Below are 25157 nucleotides of genomic sequence, written 5' to 3'. Positions count from 1 at the left end.
TGGGCTTCCTTCACACTTTTAGGACCGACTTTCTTTAAAAGTCACACTAGAAACATACTTGAAGAAACTCACTAACCTAGCATCAAGGCTACAAACAGCCCATAACGCAACCCCAAGTCCACTCTCTGTTGGTGCCAGTTGTACATTCAAAAAGAATATCAGCAGTTGTAAACAGGTAAATGTGTAGTCCTCGAATGTAATACCAGCCCCATTTTCTTATGAAACATAATTTTAAGAAAGAAATATAATACAATATAATATTGTCTTGTTTTCAGAACAATACGGTAGACCAGCCATTTACTTACTTAAAAGGCTGCTTTTCACAATTATTTTCACTATAGATTAATCAATTGATTATTTTTCAATTAATTATTCAGTCTAAAAAGTGTCAAAAAATGGATATCAATGCTGATCACAAGTTCTGTGATGTCCGATCAGTCCAACAGTCCAAAACAAACAGACTCTCTATTCACCAAGATTATAAATGCAGAAAGCAGCAAATTTTCTTATTTCAAAAACTAGAAACAACTAATTTTTGTTTGCATTTCTTCTTAATAAATTACTTAAATGATTACTAATTACTAATTAATGTTTGACACTGCAAATCAATTTCCCAACTGATTGTTGCAGTTCTATTTGTACTTAGGGAGAACAGCATAATGCACTTGGAATAATACAGTATGAAGGGTGAAACCTTAGCAACAAAGATCGTTATTGAAGCACAGACATTACATGCATTATGCAACTACAGATGAAATGCACAAAAAAGTAAACAATGAAAAACATAAAACACGTACTAACTGTAAATGGGCATTAAGCCTCCACCCTTGTCATGTCATGTAGAAATAGTAGTTTGTTAGACACACACACCCAAATAATATAGATAAAACACACACATTGACCTACTGATCTGGTCTCCATTCAGGGATGCTGAGTGTTTGAGTGATGGACACAGATGGACAGTTTGTCAGTGTGAGATGGACACAAATGGATGCAACAAAAGAGCACAACAAAACAAATCATATTGAGTTAATGGGGGTTCAAAACAAAAACAAAACAACAATCCAATAATTCAAGCCACATGAACACCACCACACACACAACACACACACACACAACACACACACACACACACACCCACACACACACACACACACACACACACACACACACAACACACACAACACTACCTGAGCTGGCTGCGGAGGGTGGTGATCTCTCGGGTCATGCTCTGGCTGCTGTCGGAGAGCTCCTCCAGCTCTCTCTGCAGCTTCCTCTTCTGGGCGTTGGAGCGAGAGTTGTCCTCCTCCACCTCCTCCAGCTGCCTCTTCAGCTGCTTCAGTCGGACCATGGATTTATCCAGCTAGGAGGAGGAAGGGATGAGAGAGGAGGAGAGAGGAGTGGAGCCATGGAGGGGAAGAGAAGGAAAAAGGACCATGTCACAGAGGTCGGGGTGATACACGAGATCGGAGAACAGAGGGGAACAAGAAGAGAAAAGGACGGATTTATTAAAAGAGAGATTAGTCTGGGAACAGGAGGACTGATAGGGATAGGATCGAGTCAGATTAAACCTGGCAGATTATCACCGATGACGTTTTGGGAGGAGAGTCAGTGTCTCTGCTGTGGCTGATGGATTTATTTTTTGGAGTAGAATACACTCTATTTTACCAATGACCGCACTGATGCCAGTGTGTGATTAGGATTAGGTTGGATTGAGCTGGATAAATCACTCATTTTAAGATGTTTTTTTAACACTCCTTGTGCCCTGGTCACAATTAGAGCACGGACCTGAGCAGACCTGACCACAATTAAAAGATTATTTAATGCTGTGTCTCTGGCTATACTATTCTGTGTATCCTCTTGTAGATAATGTATAATAAATAATCATTTTCTTACTTGTTCTCTGTACTGGTCTGCGTGTCTTCTCTCGTCGTCTGCCTGCATCATCACCTCCTTCAGTTTCTTCTCTGTCTTTCGCATCAGTTTGTTGGCAATGGCTCGTTCCCTGAGAGATAGAAACGTTTCTTATAAGATATCTGTTGCAATTCAAGACATCTATCGTGGTAAAACATTACCATCTTATTGTGTTTAAGGGGCATTCTGCTAGTAGTTCTGCATTGCATATTGTGGCAAACATCAGTCAATTTAACACTGAGACTGAGTTTAATTTAAAACCAAGTGGTGTGGTATGTGTGGGCCAAAAATAAATAAATAAAGAAACAGGGCGTTTTTTAATTCACCCTCGTACATTATTATGTTATTTCATTTTAACTTTGGTTGCCCGTTTAACATGATATTACTTTATTTAGATTTTCTACATTTTTGTTTGTCAATTTAAAGGCACTGCAAGCTTCTCTTAAAAAACAACAAATATAAAATGAAAAGAAGAAATGGCCAAGGATTTAATTTTAAGGGTATTTCTTTCAAACATATCTGTACTAAGGTGCGTATCTCTTTCTCTCACTGTCTCTCCTGTTCCAGCTGCTCCTCCATTGAATCGATCTTGGCCTCCAGGGCGGCGACGCTGAGCCTGTGTTTGCCCCTGACTGCTCCCTCCATCTCCCCCAGTCGGGTCTTCAGCTCCTTGTTCTGCCTCTCCAGCTGCTCCCGAGCCACCTCTGCCTTCTGGGTCAATGTCCTCTCTCCCTGCAGCTGCACGGTTAGAGTCTCCACCTGGACGGTGAGGAGAGCAGCAATGAGGCTGTGCACTTACATGCATGTCACAACGTGACATGAGAGAGTGATGGATGTGTGTGTGAGTGTGTGTGTGTGTGTGTGTGTGTGTGTGTGTGTGTGTGTATCTGTGCAGGGACATCTAGCGTACCTGTAAAGCAGTCTTCCTTTGTCTCTCCGCCAGCAGTTCAGAGTTACTCTGCTCCTCCTCCAGCTCCTCCTCCAGCTGACTGACTCGTGCTTCTAACCTCCGCTTCTCTTCAAACAGAGCGGTCCTGGACAAACATTACATTTTAGTAATACCAACACACAAGTCCACATACAGCACCAACCAACAACACACTAATTAACATACTGTGTCTGCAGCAGAGTGGTACTAACTTTCCAGAGCTGCTGTTGACCATTTCATCGGCCATCTCATCTCTCTCCTGCTGAGCCTGTCTCCTCTGCCTCTCTGATACAGTAAGCTCCTACACGGACAAATAAATGCAGCCGGGGGTTGAAAGTTACTCAGAACACCCACACCATTTAAAAATCATAATATCTCTTATGGAGTTCAGTTAAATACACGCACTTCAGTTAACTGAAGGACTTCTGCTTCCAGAGTTTGGATCTTCTTTTCGCTGTCTTTCGACTGTGCGGCCACCTCTTCCCGAGCCAACTTGCTCTCATCTAGCTCACGCACAATTTCCTTCATTTGACCCTGTGAGAAATAGAGACTTTTTATTTTTAAATGCAGGCCATTGAAAAGTACAGAAAATCATGTATATGTGTGGGAAAATGTCCAAACCTGCAGCCTCCGTAGCTGCTTCACAGTGTCCTCTTTTCCGCGGCTGGCTGTCTCCACCTGGGTCTCGGCTTCCTGCAGTTCTGCTTCCAGCTGCTTTTTGGTCGACACAGCCTGAGATCGCTGACTCCGCTCCTCCTCCAACTGGATCTCCAACTCCCTCACCTGGCATAGAAAGAAGGATAAGAGTGATTTGAAGAGAAGAACAGCAACAACACACTTTGTGGGTTCCTCTCTGCCTCCTCTTTCTACCTGCTTGCTGAGTGCCCTCCTCTTCTCCTCTCCCTTCTCCTCGTTGCTGCTTATCTCCCTCTCAAATTGAGCCTTGAGCGCCTGCAGAGTGACCTCTAGCCTCAGCCTTGAGTTCTCTGCCTCGTTCAGCTCCTCCTCCAGCTCCTGCGTCTGAACTCGCAGGTTCTGGGCTTCTGTTTCTAAGCTCCTACGGGTGCGCTCCAGCTCATGGACCTGACGTGAAAGCAGAAAAGAGGCGGTGACTTACTAAGGAGTGAGACAGAGAAAAGAACAAAGGAGTCTCAAGAGGAAGATTCTTACGCTCTTGCCGACGTCGTCCTGCTGGTTTACAAGCTGCTCCATTTCCAGACGCAGCTGCTTGTTGGACCTCTCTAGCTCTTCCCTCTGGTCTTGGGCCTCCTACACACAAAACCACCAGAAGAAGATTAATCACCACAACCGCAATGTACATAACAAAACATTTTTGTATTATCTGCTCTCAATAGGTTTACCTGCAGGGCTCGGGAAAGTGCCAGATATCTTGTGTCCTTTTCTCGGCTGTCTGCTTCTGCTCTGTCCCTTTCCTCTGCCAGCCGAGCGCTCACCGCCTTTTCCTCGGCCAGACACTTAGGGGTGACAGAGACAAAGTTAGCGGTCAAGGAAAGACAATATAGGAGTATTTTTCTGCAGCCTGTGCATGGAAGTGAACTGATGAGGGCTCTGACCTGGTCAAACTTCTTCTGCCTCTTCTCCAGGGCCGTGCAGTTCTGTCTCTCTCTCTGCAGGGCAAGTGTCATGTCCTCTATCTCCTCCCTTAGTCGCTCCCTCTGCCTCTCCAACCGCTCCTTTTCCTCCTCCTTCTGTCGCTCCCTCTGGATGACGCTGTCCAGCTCTCTCTGGAGTTTCCTGCGCGACTCCTCTCCGGCTTCCACCGCAGAGTTCACCTCCTCTGACTGCTTGCGAAGCTCTGCCAGCTGCAGAGGTGGAGCAGAGCGGCGTTTATAAATGTCATGGATGTGTTTGAAGAAACTTCACAAAGCAATAAGTGTCTAACCATCAGTTTAACATATTTAGTCTACTTTGGATTATGTGAATTTGTTACTAGTGTTTGGGTAGTTTGGATCTTTTATTGCTGTGGACCAAGGTCTGAAATAACATCAATTGATAGATTGATCTATTTCAAGAGATGAAGCGGAAGTTTCAGAGTTAAACAAAGCCTGCGTGGGTCTCTTGATTTACCTGCTGGGTATGAGTCTGAATCTGCCGGGTCAACTCTTTGGCTCTCTCCTCCTCCTCCTCAAGTCTTTCCATCAGTCCGTTCTTCTCCTCCTCCAGCGCTCGCACCCTTGAGCCCAGAGCCATCTTTTGACGAGTTTCATCCTGCAGCAGTTCCTGATAAAAGACAACAGTTTCAACCAAAGCCTGCCGACAAGCCTGTTCATAATTATGGGTGCTTTTAAGGTCAGGAGTGGAGCCAGTGGAGGATTTTATTCAAGATGTTCTAAAAAACTATTATCATTCTCGCAAGTGCTAAAAGTGTCTGTGGCCAATGCCTATCATCCCACCTGACCCCACCCTGGAGTCTGTGTGTGCTTCACTTAGTTACCTTTGTATCATGCAGCTGGCTCTCCAGGCTGCTGACCTCTTTAGTGAGACGAAGTGTTTTGGTGTCAAAGGAGGAAACATTGCTGGAGAGAGACTCAATCTCGCACTGGAAAAGACAGAATGAGGATAAAGGTGACGTTGCAAGGAAATATAAAAGGATGTCTTTACTGCAGAACCAGAATGAGATTTTGTGACATAAAAACATACAAAGCAACACCCATTTGAACAAACACAAAACATAACTAAACATATACATGTAAGGTTTGACAGTGGGCTTGTATCCATTTTCACCTGTAGCTTGTGTATTCGCTCTTCCTTCTCCTCCCTCTCTCTGTCAGCCTGAGTCAGGCGGGCGCCGAGCTCCTGTAGCTGACCCTCAGCCCTTTTGCGACCTCTCTCGCTTTCCATGCGGCTTGCTTGGAGGCTCTTGAGCTCAGAGCTCAAATTCTGTCTCTCCTCCTCCAGCATGGCTTTGGCCTTCTCCAGGGACTGACGTGCCTGTAAGAGAACATGGACACGACCTCTGATGAGCAACAGGTTTATGTATGTACTTTTATGTGTTTTTAAATGTGTGTGGATGTCCCTCTTACTCTTTTGCTATTATCCAGCTGTTCCTGGAGGCTGTCTATGGCAGCGCTGTGTTTGACTCGGACTTCTGATAGCTGGGCCTCATGGCGGCGAGTCTCCTCTTCAACACATCGCTGGAGATCATTTAACTCCGCCTCCCGGCGAGACCTGCGTGGACAGAAGAGGGCCAAATTCATCTAATTCTTATATCATACTTTCTTTTTCAATCCTGATCTGACAACAGAAACAAAAAAATTTAAAAAACTATCAAAGCCAAAATATATGATAATTTATGAGCGCATCATTTACCTTAGTTCCTGCTGGGCAGCTGTGGTGTCCAGAGTGTCCTCCAGCTCAGTTCTCAAAGCCTCCAGCTCCTCCCCCAGGTCTCGCCTCTGTTTCTCCGCCCTTTCCCTCATCCCTCGTTCATTCTCCACCTCCTCCTTCAACTCAGACACCTGGGACATGGCTTCCCTTAGCGCCCTCTGAGCCTCCGCACGACGCGCTCCTTCTTCCTCCAACCTGATGTAAACAGATAAAGATCAGTTAAGGGGAAAATCTATGACAAGCCTTTATTTGTCTTACTGCGTCGTCTATCATATGTCGCCTTGTGTCTCACCGGCCCTGCAGGGTGGTGATTTCCTTCTCCTTCTGAGCCAGACTGCCCCTCAGCTCAGCGGACAGCATGCCCAGGTCTGACAGCTGCTCCTGGGCCTCCAACGTGTCGTTCTCCATCCTCCTCCTCCACTTCTCCTGCTCCAAGCGCCCCTGCTCCTCACGCTTCAAGCGCTCTGCACACAGTTAAAGAAGCCACAGATTACATATTGCAAAATTTCAACAGTACCAACATTGAGACAAAGTTGGATAGCGGGAACTATGACTGTGAATGACAAGGTTGTGAGATTGCTTTGTATCTATGGCTAAAATGTTAAAATTGTTGTATCTTAAAACTGAGATAATTTCACTCATTTTCGGGAGAAGGGACAGTTACCCTCTAGGTCAGCAATGACAGCCTCCTGTTTGTTCTTGAGTTTGTTTAGACTTTTGGTTTTCTCCTCTTCCTCAGTGAGTTGATCGGTTACCTCGGCCAGACGCTCCTCCAGCTGTTTCTTCTCCTGCTCAGAGAAAAATAACAACATTGCATTGGATAATGAAATCTGTAAAAATATATATACTATGATGCGCACACAAAGTCAGACAAGATGATTAGAGTTATAATGTGATGCCCACCTTGCTGAGTCGGTCTCTCTGCTCCACTGCATTCAGCAAGTCGGTTTCCAGACTCTTCACTTTGGTCTCCAAGGTAACCTTCTCCAGCAGGAGGCGCTGTCGGGCACTTTCCTCCTCCTCTAACTGCTCTTCCAGGTCCTGACAAGGAGAGGAAAGGATGTAAGTAACATGCAGCAAAGGCAAAAAAAAAGAAACGAAAAAGAATTATTTAACTTCTATTTTTTTACTCAATCTCCTTACCTGAATATTCTGCTGCATCCTCTTCTTCTCATTGGTCAGCTGCACGCCTCTCTCCTCCTCTTCCTCCAATCGACTCTCCAGCTCGCCCAGTACCTCCTCCAGCTCCTGTTTTCGACTGGCCAACCTGGCCCTCATCTCCTCTGCCTCGGCAAACAGCTCCGCCTCTGCCTGCAGCTGGTCAGCCAGCACGGCCTTTTCCTCAATGAGCTAGAGAGGGAAAGAGAGGATAAGGAGTGGTGAGCGAGACACTGATGGCAAAGGGATAAGAGTGTAGTCTGTAGCACAAAGACCGAGGTTTGTTTACCTGAGCATGTTTCTTGTCCAGCTCTGTGTAGTCCTGCTCCACTCGAGTGAGATTGTCCTTGGCCTTCTGGAGCTCGGTTTCTCTTACCTGGATTTCCTCATCTTGCCGGGTAACCTGCAGCAAGGGCTTCACCTGGTTGGCACAGAACAAGGGTCAGAGGTCAATGTGACGAATTCCTGCATCGGGCTACTTTTATTTTTCTTTCTTTTATTAAGGATCTAAAGTCACTGTGTGCATGTTCTATTACCCAATCCCGTTTAGTTTTCTTTAGTTAATAGTTGTGTTTATTGTGAGCTAGGATGTGAGATATGTTCCCTTGTGCACCAACTAGTAAATATATCTCCCTTTGTATTGACACATTTCACAACAACAATGCCTCTTTGATTTACTAACACGAAGAAACTAAATCAAAGTAAAGAAAAGAGTAAAAATACCTTGGTGAACAGCCGCCACCACTGCCAGTTCCTGAGTTTGAGGTAAGCAGCACAGTTCCTCTGCATCACCCTCAGAGCACTCAGCTGTTGCTGCTTCTTCAGGAAGGATCTGAGACGTTTTGAAAAAGGCACAAAAAACTCAAGACAGATACAGCAGCTACAGAACTAAGTGGATTCATGTTTTAGCTCTTCTTAATCACAACATAAGACAACTTTAAACTTTTAAATTTGAAATCGATTCAAGAGCTACCGACTCAAAATCAATTCATAGGACTCAAAAAATAGATTCTTTTTTTTTTGTAGTTTTGTAATGGCGTTTATACTATTACATAAAAAAGTAACTACATGTACATGAATTGAGAATCGTTTTTGAATCAAAAATCGTTTTTGAATTGAATTGTGAGCCTAAATATTGAATCAAATCATGACATTTTCTGAATTGTGCACCCCTAACACCTTCCTACTAATATTTAAAATGTGCAGTGATGGGGCAGTACCGACACTGAGTGACTGCAATTACAAGATATTTTGTTGTCAAGCAAAAAAGCAAATGACAAAGATGTTTTATTAGTCAAGGCCATAATCAGAGACACTTAGTTAGGGACATTTAGGACACTCACTTTTAGTTTGCATTTTAAAGTTTTTTACGCATTATGTAAAGCACTCTGACTTGCTTTTGTGCAATAAATGTGCTATTGAAATAAACTTACCTCTAATTAGTAAGCCTCTATTTTAAAAATATAACTATTACTTATGTCGTTTAGAGGCCAAGAATCTGTCAATGCTGTTGCTATTCCTGACACTGACAGGGGCTGACAAAAGATTAAATATTAATGCCCCTATAAGAGTGAAATACAAAACTGTGTCCTTAACAGCAGCAAGCGAGAGCTCCCTACAGAAAAACACCACCAGCGTTAGAGGTTTGTCTACTCCTATCCGTTTAGTTTCATTTAGTTACAACGTTAGTGTTGACTGACTGTAACAATATTTCAACATCATCAGCTCTTGCCTTCTCTTAGGTGATGCACTTACTTGCGTGCGAGGTAGCCTCTGGAGGCGCTCTGGAAGCGTATGATGGTGTCAGTGATCTTTAGGTCTCTTTCTTCTTCCAGGTGACCCAGGACTCCGGCTCTGAAGAAGACTTTACTCTGACCCACCCTGAACAGGTTGTGATCCAGTTCCAAAGCTCTGATCTGAATGAGAAAACAGTGTTTGGAGATTTCTACTATTTGAATCATTGTACAGTATGTTGTATTCTTTTAGCTACGGAAAAATCACTCACCATGAGTTCTGATGCCTGTTTGCCATCCATAAAGGTGCGAGGAATAGCATTTGGAGTCAGGATCTCATATCTGGGGGACAAATGTGATTTTGTAAGTGTGAATGTTGTGAGCAAGAGAAACGACAAGACTGTGTGTAAAAATGGTCTCTTCTGTGATACAATGTGACAATCAGACACACACACCTTTGTCTAAACTCCTGGAATGGGATGCGGTTAGGGAAGCCTTGTCTGCAGATACGGATCCCCTCCAGAACTCCATTACACCTCAGTTGGTCCAAAACCAGGTTGGGGGACAGCTTACCGGCCTGACAACAAGAAGACAAAAGAAAGTAAAGAGTGAAAAGAATGGACAATTTAATTCAGACATGCCTTCCATCCCCCCCTGAGCTTTTTTGTCTGTTTAGATTTAATATAGTGTCCCCATCATCCAGTCCCGCGTCTTACCTTCTTCTCGTGGTTGGGGATGATGCAGCGGAGGAAGTTGGGGTTGGTGTTCCTCAGCGTTGCCATCAGCTTTGTGAGCGACTCCTTGTAAAGCTGACCAACAGTCCTGAACATTCCCTTCTTTGTCTTCAGCCCTGCCGCTCCAAACGTGACCGGCCCGCTGTTCTCTCCAGAAGAAACCTGGTCCAGACCCACGATCCTGTCCACTAGACAAAAACACGGAGCGGGGCCTCAGTTTCAGCAGCAATTATCAGTTTAGGGGAGTGGAAAGAGATTTTGCCAGATTTGGCACGGTGATGTCTTTGTAAATGCAACAGTAATGCCATGGGATTATTATGATTTAACACCTGCTACACACATCTGCTATCAAGTCTCTAGACAGATGATATCAGATGGTAGACAATGGAAGAGTTCCTTGAAGATGCAATGATATGGTTTCAAAGCCAATACCAACAGTATATATTTGCTCACCCATATTGGCCAGTAAGATTTACACACACACACAGTCTTAGTACAGTGCAGGTGCATAACACGTTTTCTAGCTTAACCGATTAGTTATGAACATGTCTCCACAGGCATAACTGCAGGTTTGTCTGTCGTACAATTTAAAAAAAAAAGAAGACCATGACTTATTCAGTTCCTCATATGACAGCTGTATTGGGTAATATACTGAGAACTTAATGAATTTGTAAATTTCACATTCAGCCAAATATCTACATTAATAACACTATAAGCAACAACCAATACTAATACAATTATAACCAATACTGAGTTTGCTTTTTAAATGTTACTGTGCACTGTACGCCAATATGTTGCATCTCCAGAGCTCATTCAGGATTACATTTCTGCCTGGTGTATTTTCATAAAACCGCTCCAGTGGCAGTTGTTTGTGGCACTATTGTGCAGCACAACTCTTATGTGATCCTGAATGTGGTTTTTGTGAAAATTGAGAGCATGCTTCTACCTTAACACTCAACAATTTCTACACAACCAAAAATTAATTACTTCTTTATAAATGGAAAAAGCCACATCACACAAGCACAGCACTGTCACTAAAAGCAAAAACTTGGTGAAAGAGCAAAAAGAGAACAACTGAGCAAACAGCACAGCAACAACATGAGAAAAGAATTAACAATATGTAACACCTTATGACACTACAGCACAACTAAAAAGAAAAAGTACACTAAAAATCAAACAACAAGCAGACAGAATACAAAGAAGTGATGTAAGCCAAGGTGGGAGTGAGGAACGGGAGTGTGACAAACAAAGAAGAAAAAAACCTACTGTCGGAGCCATTAGCTTGTAGTGTGGCATAGGAGTCAAAGAAGTATACACGAGGAAGAGTTTGAATATCTGATGCAGGAAAAAGGATAGAAGGCCGAAGGAAGAAAAAAAAGAAAGGCCAAAAGAAGGAGAGAAGGAACCCAAATGAGCACCAAATTAGTGGAGAGGGAAGAGAAAAGAACAGAAGGGAAAAAAAAGTCAAGCGCAAGCAAACACAGGAGAGAACAAGAAGGAGAAAGAACAGAAAGATGAGCAGAAAGTGAGAGACAGCAAAATGATAATTGCATGATAGAGAAAGAAAAGAGAGAAATACAGTTAAGTTAGTACATTTTGCACCGGAAAGCTTCATTATTTATACTTGACAAGCTTGAAAAACAAATTACAGGACATGAAAAAATGGTGGTAAATTACTGTGAGAGTAAATCTGTCTCACCTTCCTTCCAAAGCTCAGAGACAAAATGATCAGACGACTGGTGGAGAAGAGATGCCACGTTGTCGTTCAGAGGATCCATGTTCTTCACTAACCAATCATGTGCCTTATAGTCCACCTGAGAGACATTACAGGCCAGGGGGCATGTTTCAGTTGCTTCCTTTGAATGGGAAATATGGCAGACATTAAAAGATTTTTTTTTAAATGATGGGATACCTTTCCAGCATAGTGAATGATGGAGAAATCAGCTTCTCCGCGTGGTTGCTTTGGTTTGAAGAACTTTGGATGGCTGCCTTGCTCAGCAGACAGCTTCTCCACAAATGAGCGGTCTGTCGCCCGCGGGAACCAGCACTCTTCATCTAACAAGGCGAGAACACCAGGCGGGTGGGCCTAACAGAGAAAAAAACACATTTATTATGAGTGAAATGCAGACTTCCTCATTCAATCTGACAGGGAATCAAGAGTTTGTGCCTGCATGTTTGTGTTTCTGTTCATACTCTTTTATCTGTGGGTGCAGTTGAGTGTGATAAAGTGAATATGTTCTGTGGGCCACAGGTTGAATCTGTAACCTGAATTCAACACTGGCTTTTCCCCACAATCACCAAACAATACCTGCTATTTATACGTCAAGTAAATATGAACTATCAGCATCTATATTCTCATTGAACAGGTAATAATGTGTGCTTCTTTACAAAAAAACAAATGTATGTATACGTACCGGTCTCTCAATGAGGTCAATGCAGGGCTGTAAATCAAGGCCAAAGTCAATGAAGTTCCATTCAATGCCCTCGCGCTGGTACTCCTCCTGCTCCAAGATGAACATGGTGTGGTTGAAGAGCTGCTGCAGCTTCTCGTTGGTGTAGTTGATACACAGCTGCTCAAAGGAGTTGAGCTGCAGAGGAGGGGACAGCATGGATTTAGGAAAGCAAACAAAGACTAGATAATTTATAAATTCCTGTCACGTTAACTATGTAAGAACACGCTTTTATGCCTAACGTTTGTGACTTGTGTTACACTGATCACAACCCACACCACTATATGCCTGTAACGCCTGCCCAAACCTAATACTAATTGTAACGCGTCGTTAAAAAAGTAGACATGAACAAACCTGGAAGATCTCAAATCCAGCAATATCAAGGATTCCTATGAAGGAGGCTCCCTGTCTCTGTCTGCGGTCCAGAGCCCTGTTGATCCTGTGGACCAGCCACCTGAACAGACGCTCATATGTGGCCTTTGCCAAGGCCTCCACAGCAAAGTCAGCCTAGAGGAAGAAGGATACGCTGTTAGATGCACTTCACAGGGACAAATGCCAGTTCATCTGTATGAGCACAAATGCCTTTGCACATAAATGTTACCTGCTCTTTTGTCTGGGCCTTCTGCACATACTCTCGACCCACTTTGATTCTGGGAGTGAGGATGGCCCGAGTAAACTCCAGCACGTTGACGCCCAGCAGATGGCACAGTTTCTGAGCAGCTGTGTTATCAGGCATCGAGGCCTGGTCATGGTTCTTCTCCTTCATGAAGGAGATGTTCCCAAACTGGAGCACAGCAGAGATCAACTTAAGCATGGCTAAGGAGAGGCGAGACAGGGAGAGGGAAGGTGATTTATAGCAGGGATCAAAAATGCACAAAATAAACTACTTTCTATCTTGTGTATGATCTCCTCTCTTACATATTGACTCCTCTGGGGTGAAGCCCATTATAGCCATGGAGTCCATGGTCTGGGTGAAGTTCTCTGAATCGCTCTGACCAGGAACAGGGATGGAGCCTCCACTGAGAAAGCGGTACTCATCAGCAGTACCTAACAGCAGATCCGCTAGGAATGGGAATAAAACAGGTGAAACGGAGAGCTATATAAGTACAGATACGTAGAAAAGACATGAATTACTACATGACATTAATACATTTTCACCAAAATAACAGAATGTTCTGTAGTAGAGCAGTATTCAATTATCAAACTTTGGTCAGATATTGTCCTTTAGCTTACCCTTTGTCGCATCTGAAGTGCCACACAACAACTGGTAAAAGATGTGGAACGTCCTCTCGTCTTTGGCCTGACGGGTGGCCCGCGACTTTTCAAGGAGGTCTGGATTTATATGGTCATGGACATACACATGCAAACCTTTAAAGATGCGATTTATTTTGCACATTTTTACAAACTAACAATAGGGTCACAATAGCTGGATAAAGTTTTTTCCCCTAACTATGCTGTAAATGAGTGTATTAATCTTTCAAAAACTTTGAAGATATGTGAAAGGATACAGGTCTCGATGTTAGCACCAACTATGTACCCCCCCACATCAAAATTGATGCGGATGAATTTACCCTGAAGAAGAAGAAAAAGTGGTTTTATGTTTCAGTTCTACGTTACAGTATCAAACTAATGATATTGACAATATATTCAGGAGGTAATAAACATGATCTATTTATGTATCTTGTCTGCACTTACAAATCTAGAGGAGTTATCGTTCTTGACAGTCTTTGCGTTGCCGAAGGCCTCCAGTATTGGGTTGGCCTGCAGCAGCTGTCTTTCCAACTCGCCCTGAGACACACAGGAGACGTCAGATCAGATTCACAGCACAACAAGGCCAACAGCCTCAACAAGAGACTTTCATAGGGCCTATCTAGTAAAATGCACCATATATTCTTGCTCTCTTTGGAGTAACTACTGATCTGTTATGTAAAACAAAAAAGCATGACTCATCCTTGAAGAGCAGTGACATAAAATGGTGCATTTTTTGTCAAAACATTTTGTCAAAATAGCATCCCCAAACACGCAACATCCCCAGACCCAGGAACAAATGATTCTCAACATCAATAAGAGTAGTTGGCCCTCATTAGTTAAGCACTCATTAATAAGGGCATTAATCATGTTTCACATTTAAATAATTAAATTGTAATCTTCTATATTATTAAAAAGCAATCTCTAGAAACCAACTAAAAAGAGTCATTTGAGAACCACTGTTGAAGAAAAACAAGGGCAGAGGGAAGCTGCAGATTAAGATGCTAACATCACACACAAGCTACATATTGGCTGATTCTTGCTAGCTGCAATGCATTACTGTGGCTGCCGCAATGCCATTGCAGCAGCTGTTGATGCAGCATCAGCAGCAGCAGCCAGTGATGGGGAGAACTGTAGCTACACACACACACACACACACACACACACACACACACACGCACACGCACACACGCACACACGCACACACGCACACACGCACACTTGATGTGGCCTTTATAAGTCACTGTGAAATGGGAAGCCAACTGAGAAGCATATAATAAAACATGCCAAAACTCCATAGCTATGGTTAATTAAGAAAAAAAAGTAAACTAAAAATGCACTTTATACAGAAAACATGATTCTCGATATGTATGAAGACAATCATTCAGCTCTGGTTACTATTCTACATGAAATTCCACGAAATGTGACCCCCAATGAATAAACCCCAAGTTGTCTAAATACTTTCATACTCACATATTGCATACTCTGACGAATTTTGGGGGGAAAAGATTTTAGGTGGGAGGAGAATTGGTGGATGGGTGAACATATGGATGAGATAAACGAACAAACAAAAAAAGACAAATAAGACAACAATAACGACAACAACAACAAATAAAGATATACAAACAAGCAAAATCAAATATACTGTATAAGGCTTGACTGCTATGAGGCACCACATCAGCGCTAACAGTTAAAGGTTTAAGGTTACTCTGTTGGTTAGTCAGTATCATTGTGGAGTTCATTAAAGAGGAAATAGGTCGAGACAAAAGCACAGGACAGGACAGCAGGATAAAGTAAACTTACCCTGTTCACCAAAGTACTGCCTCTTGTTAAGGAGCGAGAGCCGTCCATCTGAACATGCAGTAAAGATAGAGGGGCGACGCAGAGAGAGGAAAATGAAGGGAAAGAAGTGCAGGAAGGAAGGTAAGAAAAATTGCTGAGAAAATACAGTAAAAGAGGCCTGAGTGACAGAGAAAACCCACTCCAAGGTGAGGTAAAAATAAAATGAATTGTACCCGCAGGAACACCCGTGTCTTATAATCATAAAAAACAGTCAGTATGAATGAATGAAGAGGAAAGCGATGTGATTGAGGTACAAGAGAGCAGTTCCTTTAAACTAAATCACCACTGAAAACACTGCAACAAAAGGTAATTAGGTTAACGGAACAGTTCAACCTTTTGGGGAATTCGCTTATTCACTTTGTATCGTAATGTGAGATTAGATGATTGGACAATTCAAACAAAAAAGAAACAATGTGTTTGTGAGCTTTATGCACATTGGTTAGCATTTTTTCGTTAACTTTGGACCGGGCTTGTTGTTTCCCGCTGCTTCCAGTCTTTATGCTAAGGTAGGCCAATAGCCCTGGTTCCAGATTTAACATGAAAGTGGCATTTTCTCATCTCCCACTCCGATAGAAAGTGAATAAGCGTATTCCCCAAAATGTTGAACCATTCCTTTACGGAAATACCGACTAGCGACATAGCAACATTTCAAAGTTATATCTACAACATTCTGCCCACATTAGAGGTATATTGGACAAAAAACTACAAAGTGACTTAAAATGTCAAGGGCATGGAGCACTTTGGCACCCTTGGGACTCTTGTTACATGTCATCTCTCTCTATCCCCCATTTTACACTGTGCTCTGTCAAATAAATCTTTAAAAAAAACACACGGATGAACTGCAATGACCAAGAGGAACAGCACAACAACTATAAACCGTGTACACAGGGTTAACATACTGTACAGCTTTTTAGCATGTTAGAACCACGATATGTTAGAAGCACTGTGACATGAATTGGTGATTAAATCATTTAATGTTAGCTTCCTACAGCCTCGTCCTACTTCATATTTGTTTACCTTATCTTTAATCTGTTTCCTATCAACACCCCTTCCTCATTTCTGCACCATCCCCATCTTTCTTGTTATTCCTCACTGCTTCATTCTTAATATATCTGGACGACCCTTTTTCTCTTTGTATGTTTTTTTTGAGCTGCTCTTATTTTATTCGTTCTTTTGTGGGATCTCTACTGTGACGTACCTGCACAGCTTCCTTGTTCCTACCCAGAGTGCCACCCTTATGGGAGGAGGCAACGTGAGCCAAATACTGGATGACTTTCTTAGTGTTCTCCGTTTTCCCTGCTCCAGACTCGCCTCTGGAACACACACATACACCGCAAGTAAGGAACAAATGTACACAAAAAAATCATGATTCTTTTTACACCAGCTCAATTACATATAGCCTCAACTATGAATGGCATATTTACGCATTTAAAAGAGAGAGAACACACAGGAACAAGTGGCCAAAAACTCATAACACCAATAAATATAGAGCCTGTGCAGTGCATTCAAAGCCACAGGTCTAAACAGAAAGCAGGTGTGCAGGATACAAGCTGGGTCAGTATTGTTGGTTTTGGAGAAGAACGAAGGACAATGGGGTAAGAAAAACAGCAGTAAAAGATCTAAAAGAAGTAGACGCCTCATCTTAAAAACACTGATTCAAGATGAGCCTAAAGTGGGATCCTTGACAATGACAGGAAGAGTCTGGCAGGAAAATATGATGACAGGGAAAAGGATGGAAGGCCCTCAGGCAAGCAGGTAGGAGGATAAACCATGGGCACAAAGACAAGAGGGTGCATTTACATTACAGGCCTGACCTTTTCTAAGATGTGATTTATCTGTGCTGATTCTTTCACTTCATTTTTGAGATAGACATTTGAATAAAAAACATCTTAATCGATCCACATTTGCTTGAAATCTGAATATGTTATATGCATGTGTGCATGAAGGCTCCAACACACACAAATGAAGGCACATGAGAGCACACCAGACCCATACACTCACAAACACTCCAACAAAGGAAGACTTAATGTGATCCAGAGACTTCCCTTACAGCAAAGTACAAAGCATTCACAGAAAGACACACTAGTGTCCAGCAGACTACTTACGTGCAAAGGATTGCCTGATCTTCTCTGTCTGTGAAAGGAAAAACAATGCAAGGACAAGTGAGTGACATAAAGATAAATGAGCACACACACACACACACACACACACGCACACACACACGCACACGCACAGGCTCTGGAAGCCTCCATATGGACTTACACCACAAGTTTTGATGGCTAATATTTATATTATATGTGGCGCTAGCCCTCTAGCCCACTGTTTCTGTATATAAATCTAACTGTGCTTTGACTCTCGACATGTCAGTCCCTCTGACACTAATTAGCACTGCAGAGAGATGCAGGTCACCAGCTGAACTGGTCTCTCCAGGCAACTAAACCACACAACACTGTTATTCAATGGGTGGACATAGTTTGCAACATTACCTAGTATTATTTAGGATTCCCACACGTTCAGTCTATAAGAATTCATACTGGTCCTACAGGTTCAATCACTGTGGTAACACACCTAGAACCTACCCTGGGGGACGGGAGGTGGTGAATACATAGACACAAAAAGGCAGACACATTGCTCAATCGCCTCGTAACCGCTTTTAAATGGTTGCTTGAAATTCTTTCTCATGACTTCAACATGACAGTTAGGGCCTAAAAAATTCTGTTATGCAATGTCAATAACTATCATCACCACAACAGAGATACAATATCACTGGGACAAGGACTGCCACACCTGGAAATCCCTGTTGAGAAAAATACCATCTCGCCTATTTGTTTTCACTTTTGAGGTTTTTGATAACAGCCACGAGTCAAGACTATACCACACCTTCAAATAGCGTTTATGGTGTGGCTTAGCGACCAAAGATCACAGACGGGATTCAGTACCATGCTCTAGGCCAGCTGAGCTGATTGCAGATGTATGGTTTGCTATAGTAACAATAGAAGTCAAGGGTCGCAGGTCACAGATAGTGTTGAGTACCTTGTAGCATGCTGCGATAGGCGGCCTCTGATATGGCGTAGATGTGTGGGGGCATCTCGTGGCGTTTTTTGCCCCGATACATCTCCACGATGGACTCTGTGTAGATGGGCAGGTTCTTATAAGGGTTCACCACCACACAGAACAGCCCTGAATAGGTCTGGAAAAACACAGAGAACATTTACATTGACCTTGTCCTCGTAGTGCAGTCTGTGGGGCATTTTATTTCACCAACAAATAGGATATCAGTCCAGTCAGAATAAATCTGCATCATTTTGTTTTTAGGTCTGTTTAACAATCTTCTGTTTTTGACAGAACACTATCTCTGCACATGCTCAGTCATTTGAGTTAACTTGTTTGTGCTTGTTTCAAGAAGACAGTTAATAATTGTGGGTGGCTTGACTTCTCCCGTTTGATAACATATTCTTATAAAACTACTGCTTCAGCAGAAAGTACGGCAGTAAACCGAAAGGAGCGTCAAGCGCTCAATGTAGCTCTGTCCTTTACTTGAATCAATATATTATGCAAGCTAGCACCATTCTCCCCGATTACTTATTACAACACAGGTTAACACCTTATCTGAACATTAAGGTAATTGCCAATTAAACTGATTTAAGTCAAGCAAACAAACAAGTCATCTATTTCAAGATACATAACACCAATCACATCAAGAATTTCATAAAAGAATATGGAGATAAAGATTGTTGTATGTTTATAAATGTTTCAGTTGATTCAGAAAGGAACAGTTTTCCTCATGTGAATGCCGCCAATCATTTTCTACACAATGTCTAGCCACACCCAGACATTAGTAGTGAAAGTCATGATGATACAGAACTACTCTATCTTGTCATATTGTACGGTATGTCAATTATTATTGGCTTACATTACTATGACTTCCATTCTTATCCATCCGATCCTACTCATATGCCTAATTTGTACTCTCGTCCCTCTTTTCTGTAGGAGAAACTGGAGATGCCTCCCACTTCCACAAAACACACATGAACAACTTTGTAAACTGACTCCTCACATATCAGTTACAAAGGAGATGCCAGAGGAGCCAGCAAATACATGTACATCATACAGACTGACTGTGCACACAAACATGCATGTATGTATGTGAACATTGCATTGGCATAATTTCCTTGGGTATGAATAAAGTATCTATCTATCTATCTATCTATCTATCTATCTATCTATCTATCTATCTATCTATCTATCTATCTATCAGAACCATGTCCACAGATTCTTTATTAGTTATATGCTTTGAACGCGTTCACCTGCATTCATTGCTTTGTCCACTCACATATATCAAGCCAGAGTAGTATCTCTCTCTCAGGTTGTGCAGCACCGAGGCTTCGTTGAGACAGGTGAGGTCGGCCATGTCCTCCACTTTGCTGAAGCGCGGGGGGTTCATCCGCTGCACCTCCTCCCTGGACAGAGTCACCTTCCTCTGGCTGTCTGTTAGCTCAACCTCGACCTCATCACCGCGCTCTTCCCGAATACTGGCCGACTGGAGGTAGAAGTACAGAGAGATTTAACAACGGCAGTATGGAATGAAGGAACAGAGAGTTTCTGTTCCATGTGAGAATCAAATAGCAGTCTTTAAATTTGCTTTTTGTAGGTAAAACACCACGGTGAACATCATGTCTGCATTTATTGTTAATGTGAATAATTATTATTATTTGTTGCATTTTAAAAAATGTTGTTCCGGAGCTTTAGATCTTCTCAGAAATCTTAAATCTTGGATATTGCGTCATTAAGTCATTAGTGAGATAAAATTAAATGAAAAAGACTAAAGTGATGAAGCTGTGATAGGTTAAAATCTAAAGTAACTTTCAAGATCCTGACAATGTTAATTAATTCAGCACTGAAAACAATTGAACAGCTACCTAGAAAGTAGAACATCAATGACATTTCTTAATGTACCAATCAGAAATCTAAATCAATGTAGCCGCATTGTTTGTTTATGTGTAGTTAATGGGCTATAACGAAATAAAAACTCTGGTTTAGTCCTTTAATTCTACCCAGCTGGCCTGCATATAAAATGAAGCAAACAATGAAAATATATTTGTGAAAATGTTTGACAGAATCTCTGCCAGTGAGCTTTAGACTAAGAGCAGTCATTGTATTCGACAGCAGACAAGAATAGATGGTGAGCGAAAAGTGAGGAACTCTCTTGTCATGCTGTTGGTCTTGTTCTTGCTGGACAGGAAGTAGTGAACTCTGGTTTTGACCAGGTCACAGGACTCTGCTCTGCTATGCTTTATTCTCTCTGCTACTTGACATGCACAATACACAAAATACAGGTATGTGTGTGTGTGGGTTTATTTTCGTCACAGTTTGAACTACATACACAGAATGAGAAACTGGATGAAAGTGTGCGTTTCTCTGTGTGTTATACTTTATGAATGTGTATATTCGGTATGTGTGTGCGTGTTTGTCCTACAGAGCCATTCTCAGATCATGAGTGTAAAATGAAGTCAGTGTCTCTACAACGGCCTCTTTAACATTAGGAGGCTGAAGGAGAGTATTGTTCTATTCATAGAGCTCTCTATGAAACCAGTCCAGCAGAGAGAGGGAAACTCAGAGATAGGACATCCAATTCCTATGTCACATCCTACAATATGCACCAATGAAAACTCATAATGTGTATTATTCAAGTAGTACCCAGGAAAGGTGGAACAAATTAATATTATGACATGAGCCTTGTGATAGTTATTAGACCTAAATGTGTTGGAGAGCATCACAAGGCATACTAAGGAATTTAGCAGAACAAAGGAATGCATGGGATAGAGTGTATTGTCATCAAGATAGAAACCTCATAAAATATGATAACACATACCATTACAAAGATTCATACGCTCTGTGCTGCTTAGCTTTACCTGTTGGACACACCTTCAACCGAAAGCACACACTTGGAGCTAATTATTCATTAATACTTATATAGTAGGAAACAGGGAAACACATTGTGAATTCAACTTTAATTTAAGTTTAATCTCTTAACATCCAGTACGATTTTAATTAGATGTTGGTGCTTGTTGGAAACAAAAAACAAAAAATTCATACATTTCTCTCCCGTCTTACCTCAAAGCCATGCTTCTCTGACGGCACCCACACCAGCCTCTTAGCTGCCCAGTCAGCCTGGCTGGCGGCTGAGAACATGGAGTTGGAGGTGGGAGACCCTGGCTGTGCCGCCCCTGATATCAGTAAGCGGGTGACATCGTTGACACCGCCCCCCGTTGGCTTGGACATGGTTCTACTGGCACTTTGTGAGGAAAAAAGGGGGAGGCAAAAAAAAGATGATCAATAAAAAGTGAGCCAGTGTTAAGCCATTTTTTCACCACAGGCCTACTGCCTTGTGGGAGATATAGAACTGGAGCGCTGAGGACTGTTGGACAGTGACACTGATGTGATTCTGTGTCAAGACACACATACTTCATGTGCAGCCATGCACAAAGCAAGAGTAGTAGTAGCAGCACGCAAGTTTTATACAGGCCATATCTAGCTGAGAATGGGTCAGGGTTGGCCTAATTGAAAGACAGCAAATCAAGGAGAAGAAGGGAGGAAGACAGAGCAAGATCAGTGGGTGGAGGGGTGGAGGATGGAGGAAGAGCGAGATACATCAATCGAATACGTAAACTGACATGACAGTGAGAGGCGGAGGGATATAAAGCAGGCTCCTACTACAGCCCAATCAGTAGAGATTAAACTCTAGTGAAGCCCCCACTGAGAACCAGTGCACACAGTGGATCCAGTATCCTGTGAAAGAGGAGGTGACAGTAGCTAAAATTGGTTACTACTCCGAAACATGAAGGCAACCTCTGGTATAGGGATAGACCGATTATCTGTATCGCCGTTTTATTTGCCTGGTAACAGATAAAGTTAATTAATTAAAGGGTGCACTACTTTTGGCTCCGCTACAGCTCTGTAAATGCGTATTGGTTTCAAACATCGGCTATAGGTTTAATTAAGTACTAATAATTGGTATCAACCTTGAAAAAACAGTATTGGTTGATCCCTACTGCAGTCAGAGTGACTGTTGCGCTACAACAGGATGCTTCAAGATTTGCTCTGACAATAAAGACAACGTTCAGCGAGTGATTTTGTGAGAGAAGTTCTCTCGGTGGAGAACAACTTTTCAATGAGGCTAGTGAAGAGAGAGAGAGTGTTTTAGATGGGCTAGTTGCTGCTCTGTCCAGGATGTCCCAAAATAACCATTCAGTGTTAATTATCACCCATGTGCAGTGCAATATATCACATAATTAGAGCTGAGACAATTAGTCAACTAACAGAAAATGTATCAGCAACTAATTAGTCAGTCGAATCATTTAAGTATTTATATATATATATTTTTTTTCTACATGTAATGACATTTTGAGCATGTTTCGAGGCTAAAAACAAGTTTAACACTTGCCCTGTTTAAGCCTGTTGGGTGCTAACGCTAGCCGGAGGATAACACGGTGTAGGCAGCACCAATTGGTTTTATTTTTCTCGCTACTGACAGTACTCCAAATTTACAAACAACAGAGCTACGTGTTGAAATTGACCAGAATTCTCCTTTAACAGAGAAAGCCTTCAAGCATGAATTAATGCTGAATGATGCTTGACTTGTTGTTTAATTTCTTGGATTAATTAGCGGTTTGAAATAGATGTTAAAGTGTTGAAATAATAATATGTATTATGATGCTTAAAATTAGGCTTTATGGAGGAATGATCTGACACTATGTCCTCTTGAGTAAACACAGGGGATGAAGCATGCTTGATTTTTGAGCAAATGTCAACTCTGATCAGACAGGTAGGCTATTGTGTCGGCCAGTTAACTATTAGGCGTATCCCCGCCTCTACAGGTATGTCATCTGGCTTGATTCCTGCTGTGCATCACAGTTTCCTTTTTTTCCCCACTGTCTGTTAGTAACAGGTCCCGGTGCTGAAGCCTGCCTTAACCATACCAGTCACTCCAATACAACTTTGGGTGTGGTGTAAACACATTGACAAAGACGGTGCCACCACCCAGCCACTCAGTATAGAAAATATGTGATCCCTGACATAAGTATTTACCTTAGGGTGAGATATGTGGGTTTTGTAGATAATCTAGTTTCTTGTTTATTGTAATGAAGAAGCATGTCATCCAGTGTATTGGTGTGGCTAAATAATGTGTTTTTAATACTTGTTGGATAACAGTGGAGATCTATGTACAGATGAATAAACTTCATGTCAGACTTTGGCTAGACAGGCAATACTTTATCATCATTATCGTCATAAATATAAAATAATCAGCCCTATTCCTAAATCAGCTTTAACAGTGACTATAGAAGAAGACTTTGCATGGCAACACTTTAGCTGCAGTGTAAGATGTTGCCGATTGCCATCAATGCCAATGATTCCCCTAAAGCAAGGTCTCTGCCTCTCATTCTCTCACTCTCTTGCTTACCACACACACACACACACACACACACACACACACACACACACACACACACACACACACACACACACACACACACACACACACACACACACACACACACACACACACGTTGTCGCAGTACAGGCTGGACAAACCAGAAAACTCGTCCTGCAGCAGCTGGAGTTGCCAAAACCTGGCTGCTCTCCTCCTTAGCAACACTGAGCAGCAGCCCACAGACAATACCTTCAGAGTCTGAACTGAGGTCATTCACTGCGGGGGTCTTTTGGTGTGTGTGTGTGTGTGTGTGTGTGTGTGCGTGTGATAGTACGTGTTTTAAACGGGTGGGGGAGCAGGAGACGCCTTTTTTCTTCAGCTTTGCATCGATGATGATACTGTGACATTTGCGCACTTCAGAGACAGAGAGGAGATGTGACATTATTAAACCACTGGCTATGATGATTATTACAGTAAGGCTGCCGATCAGTACAACTGCGGCGTGACCCCTATAAATTACCTGCATTATAGATCTGTATCTCCGGCACAGAAACTGACGAAGGCAACCACGCCTTCAGCATAAGACATTTATAATCACATGGGCCCTAGCCTGTAATTGACTGTAAACATGTGGCAGCCACATAACCAAGCAATTTTCAGAAAGAGAAAAAAAAAGATAGGTATATACAAATGGTCACAGTAGGCCAATACCTAAATATTATATGGGTCGAGATCCCTTTAATACGGCCATTAGGCAGACAGTTTTACTTGACCAGACTTCAGGTCATCTCGATGAAAGTCTCTTTTTGAAAGCGAACATAAAGATCAAACCAATATGAACGCCTCTAGTCCAACAAACGTTTGATTTTTAGACGTTATAACACCGCATTTAGACCAACCTAGCGAGGTTAGCCAGCTCCACTGAAATATGATACGTTCAGGATATTACACTGGCTATTTACGAGTTGGATTAGAGTAAAGGCAATTAAATCTCTCACCTTCAGGTTCTGCTCTGAGTCGTTGATAAGGCTGTGGTGCGAGGAGAACCGGGGTGAGGTTGTTTTGTGGGTATTTTCCTGCCTGATAGGTGGGTAGCAGCCTACCGCATATGCGGCTTTTATCATTGCACCGCTCTCTCGGTGGAGCCGCACTCACACTACACGATGAGAATTAAACAGAGAGCAGTGAGGGCAAGGCGACGGCTTCGGTCCATGACAGCAACTTCCTGCTAAGAGACCAACCAGGCACAAGGAAATGAGTTTGGTCAAGCCTCAGAGAGCAATAACTCCAATCAAAATATACAACCGAGCAGTAGACCCGCCCCATGAATACAACGAGATCCTTCCGCCCCAAAACTGGCAGAAAACAAGT

At 42.5% G+C, this 25157-nt stretch overlaps 1 protein-coding gene across 6 annotated transcripts in view; it reads right to left on the bottom strand.

The window, feature by feature from the left end:
- myh14 (myosin, heavy chain 14, non-muscle) overlaps positions 1-25080 on the bottom strand; it is a 28605-nt gene extending 3525 nt beyond the window's left edge. Inside the window, exons 1-45 of one of the 6 annotated variants that reach the window (XM_032517555.1) lie at positions 24785-25080; positions 21470-21650; positions 19689-19895; positions 18389-18545; positions 17461-17488; positions 16554-16668; positions 15317-15364; positions 14987-14998; positions 13961-14053; positions 13774-13837; positions 13499-13597; positions 13184-13327; positions 12867-13081; positions 12620-12772; positions 12230-12403; positions 11728-11901; positions 11515-11629; positions 11082-11150; positions 9798-10003; positions 9537-9658; positions 9354-9423; positions 9104-9264; positions 8072-8180; positions 7638-7769; positions 7334-7540; positions 7094-7231; positions 6855-6978; positions 6483-6654; positions 6173-6385; positions 5887-6031; positions 5588-5794; positions 5298-5402; positions 4931-5083; positions 4417-4665; positions 4204-4317; positions 4013-4111; positions 3713-3925; positions 3464-3625; positions 3248-3376; positions 3055-3143; positions 2825-2948; positions 2465-2673; positions 1897-2005; positions 1191-1363; positions 897-930 (exon numbers count right to left, since the gene is read on the bottom strand). In XM_032517555.1, coding sequence (XP_032373446.1) covers positions 903-930; positions 1191-1363; positions 1897-2005; positions 2465-2673; positions 2825-2948; positions 3055-3143; positions 3248-3376; positions 3464-3625; positions 3713-3925; positions 4013-4111; positions 4204-4317; positions 4417-4665; positions 4931-5083; positions 5298-5402; positions 5588-5794; positions 5887-6031; positions 6173-6385; positions 6483-6654; positions 6855-6978; positions 7094-7231; positions 7334-7540; positions 7638-7769; positions 8072-8180; positions 9104-9264; positions 9354-9423; positions 9537-9658; positions 9798-10003; positions 11082-11150; positions 11515-11629; positions 11728-11901; positions 12230-12403; positions 12620-12772; positions 12867-13081; positions 13184-13327; positions 13499-13597; positions 13774-13837; positions 13961-14053; positions 14987-14998; positions 15317-15364; positions 16554-16668; positions 17461-17488; positions 18389-18545; positions 19689-19895; positions 21470-21637 — 5997 coding nt within the window. In that variant the 5' untranslated portion in view covers positions 21638-21650; positions 24785-25080 and the 3' untranslated portion in view covers positions 897-902. The remainder of the gene's footprint in view (positions 1-896; positions 931-1190; positions 1364-1896; positions 2006-2464; positions 2674-2824; positions 2949-3054; positions 3144-3247; positions 3377-3463; positions 3626-3712; positions 3926-4012; positions 4112-4203; positions 4318-4416; positions 4666-4930; positions 5084-5297; positions 5403-5587; positions 5795-5886; positions 6032-6172; positions 6386-6482; positions 6655-6854; positions 6979-7093; positions 7232-7333; positions 7541-7637; positions 7770-8071; positions 8181-9103; positions 9265-9353; positions 9424-9536; positions 9659-9797; positions 10004-11081; positions 11151-11514; positions 11630-11727; positions 11902-12229; positions 12404-12619; positions 12773-12866; positions 13082-13183; positions 13328-13498; positions 13598-13773; positions 13838-13960; positions 14054-14986; positions 14999-15316; positions 15365-16553; positions 16669-17460; positions 17489-18388; positions 18546-19688; positions 19896-21469; positions 21651-24784) is intronic. The other 5 variants (XM_032517550.1, XM_032517551.1, XM_032517552.1 and 2 more) reach the window with 5 other exon arrangements.
- Between the last annotated feature and the right edge of the window lie 77 nt (positions 25081-25157).

The sequence above is a fragment of the Etheostoma spectabile genome, chromosome 6 (genome assembly GCF_008692095.1).
Source record: "Etheostoma spectabile isolate EspeVRDwgs_2016 chromosome 6, UIUC_Espe_1.0, whole genome shotgun sequence".
In the NCBI taxonomy this organism is placed as follows: domain Eukaryota; kingdom Metazoa; phylum Chordata; class Actinopteri; order Perciformes; family Percidae; genus Etheostoma; species Etheostoma spectabile.
The sequence above is the reverse complement of the archived record's forward strand: the minus strand, read 5'-3'. Positions and strand labels throughout refer to the sequence as shown.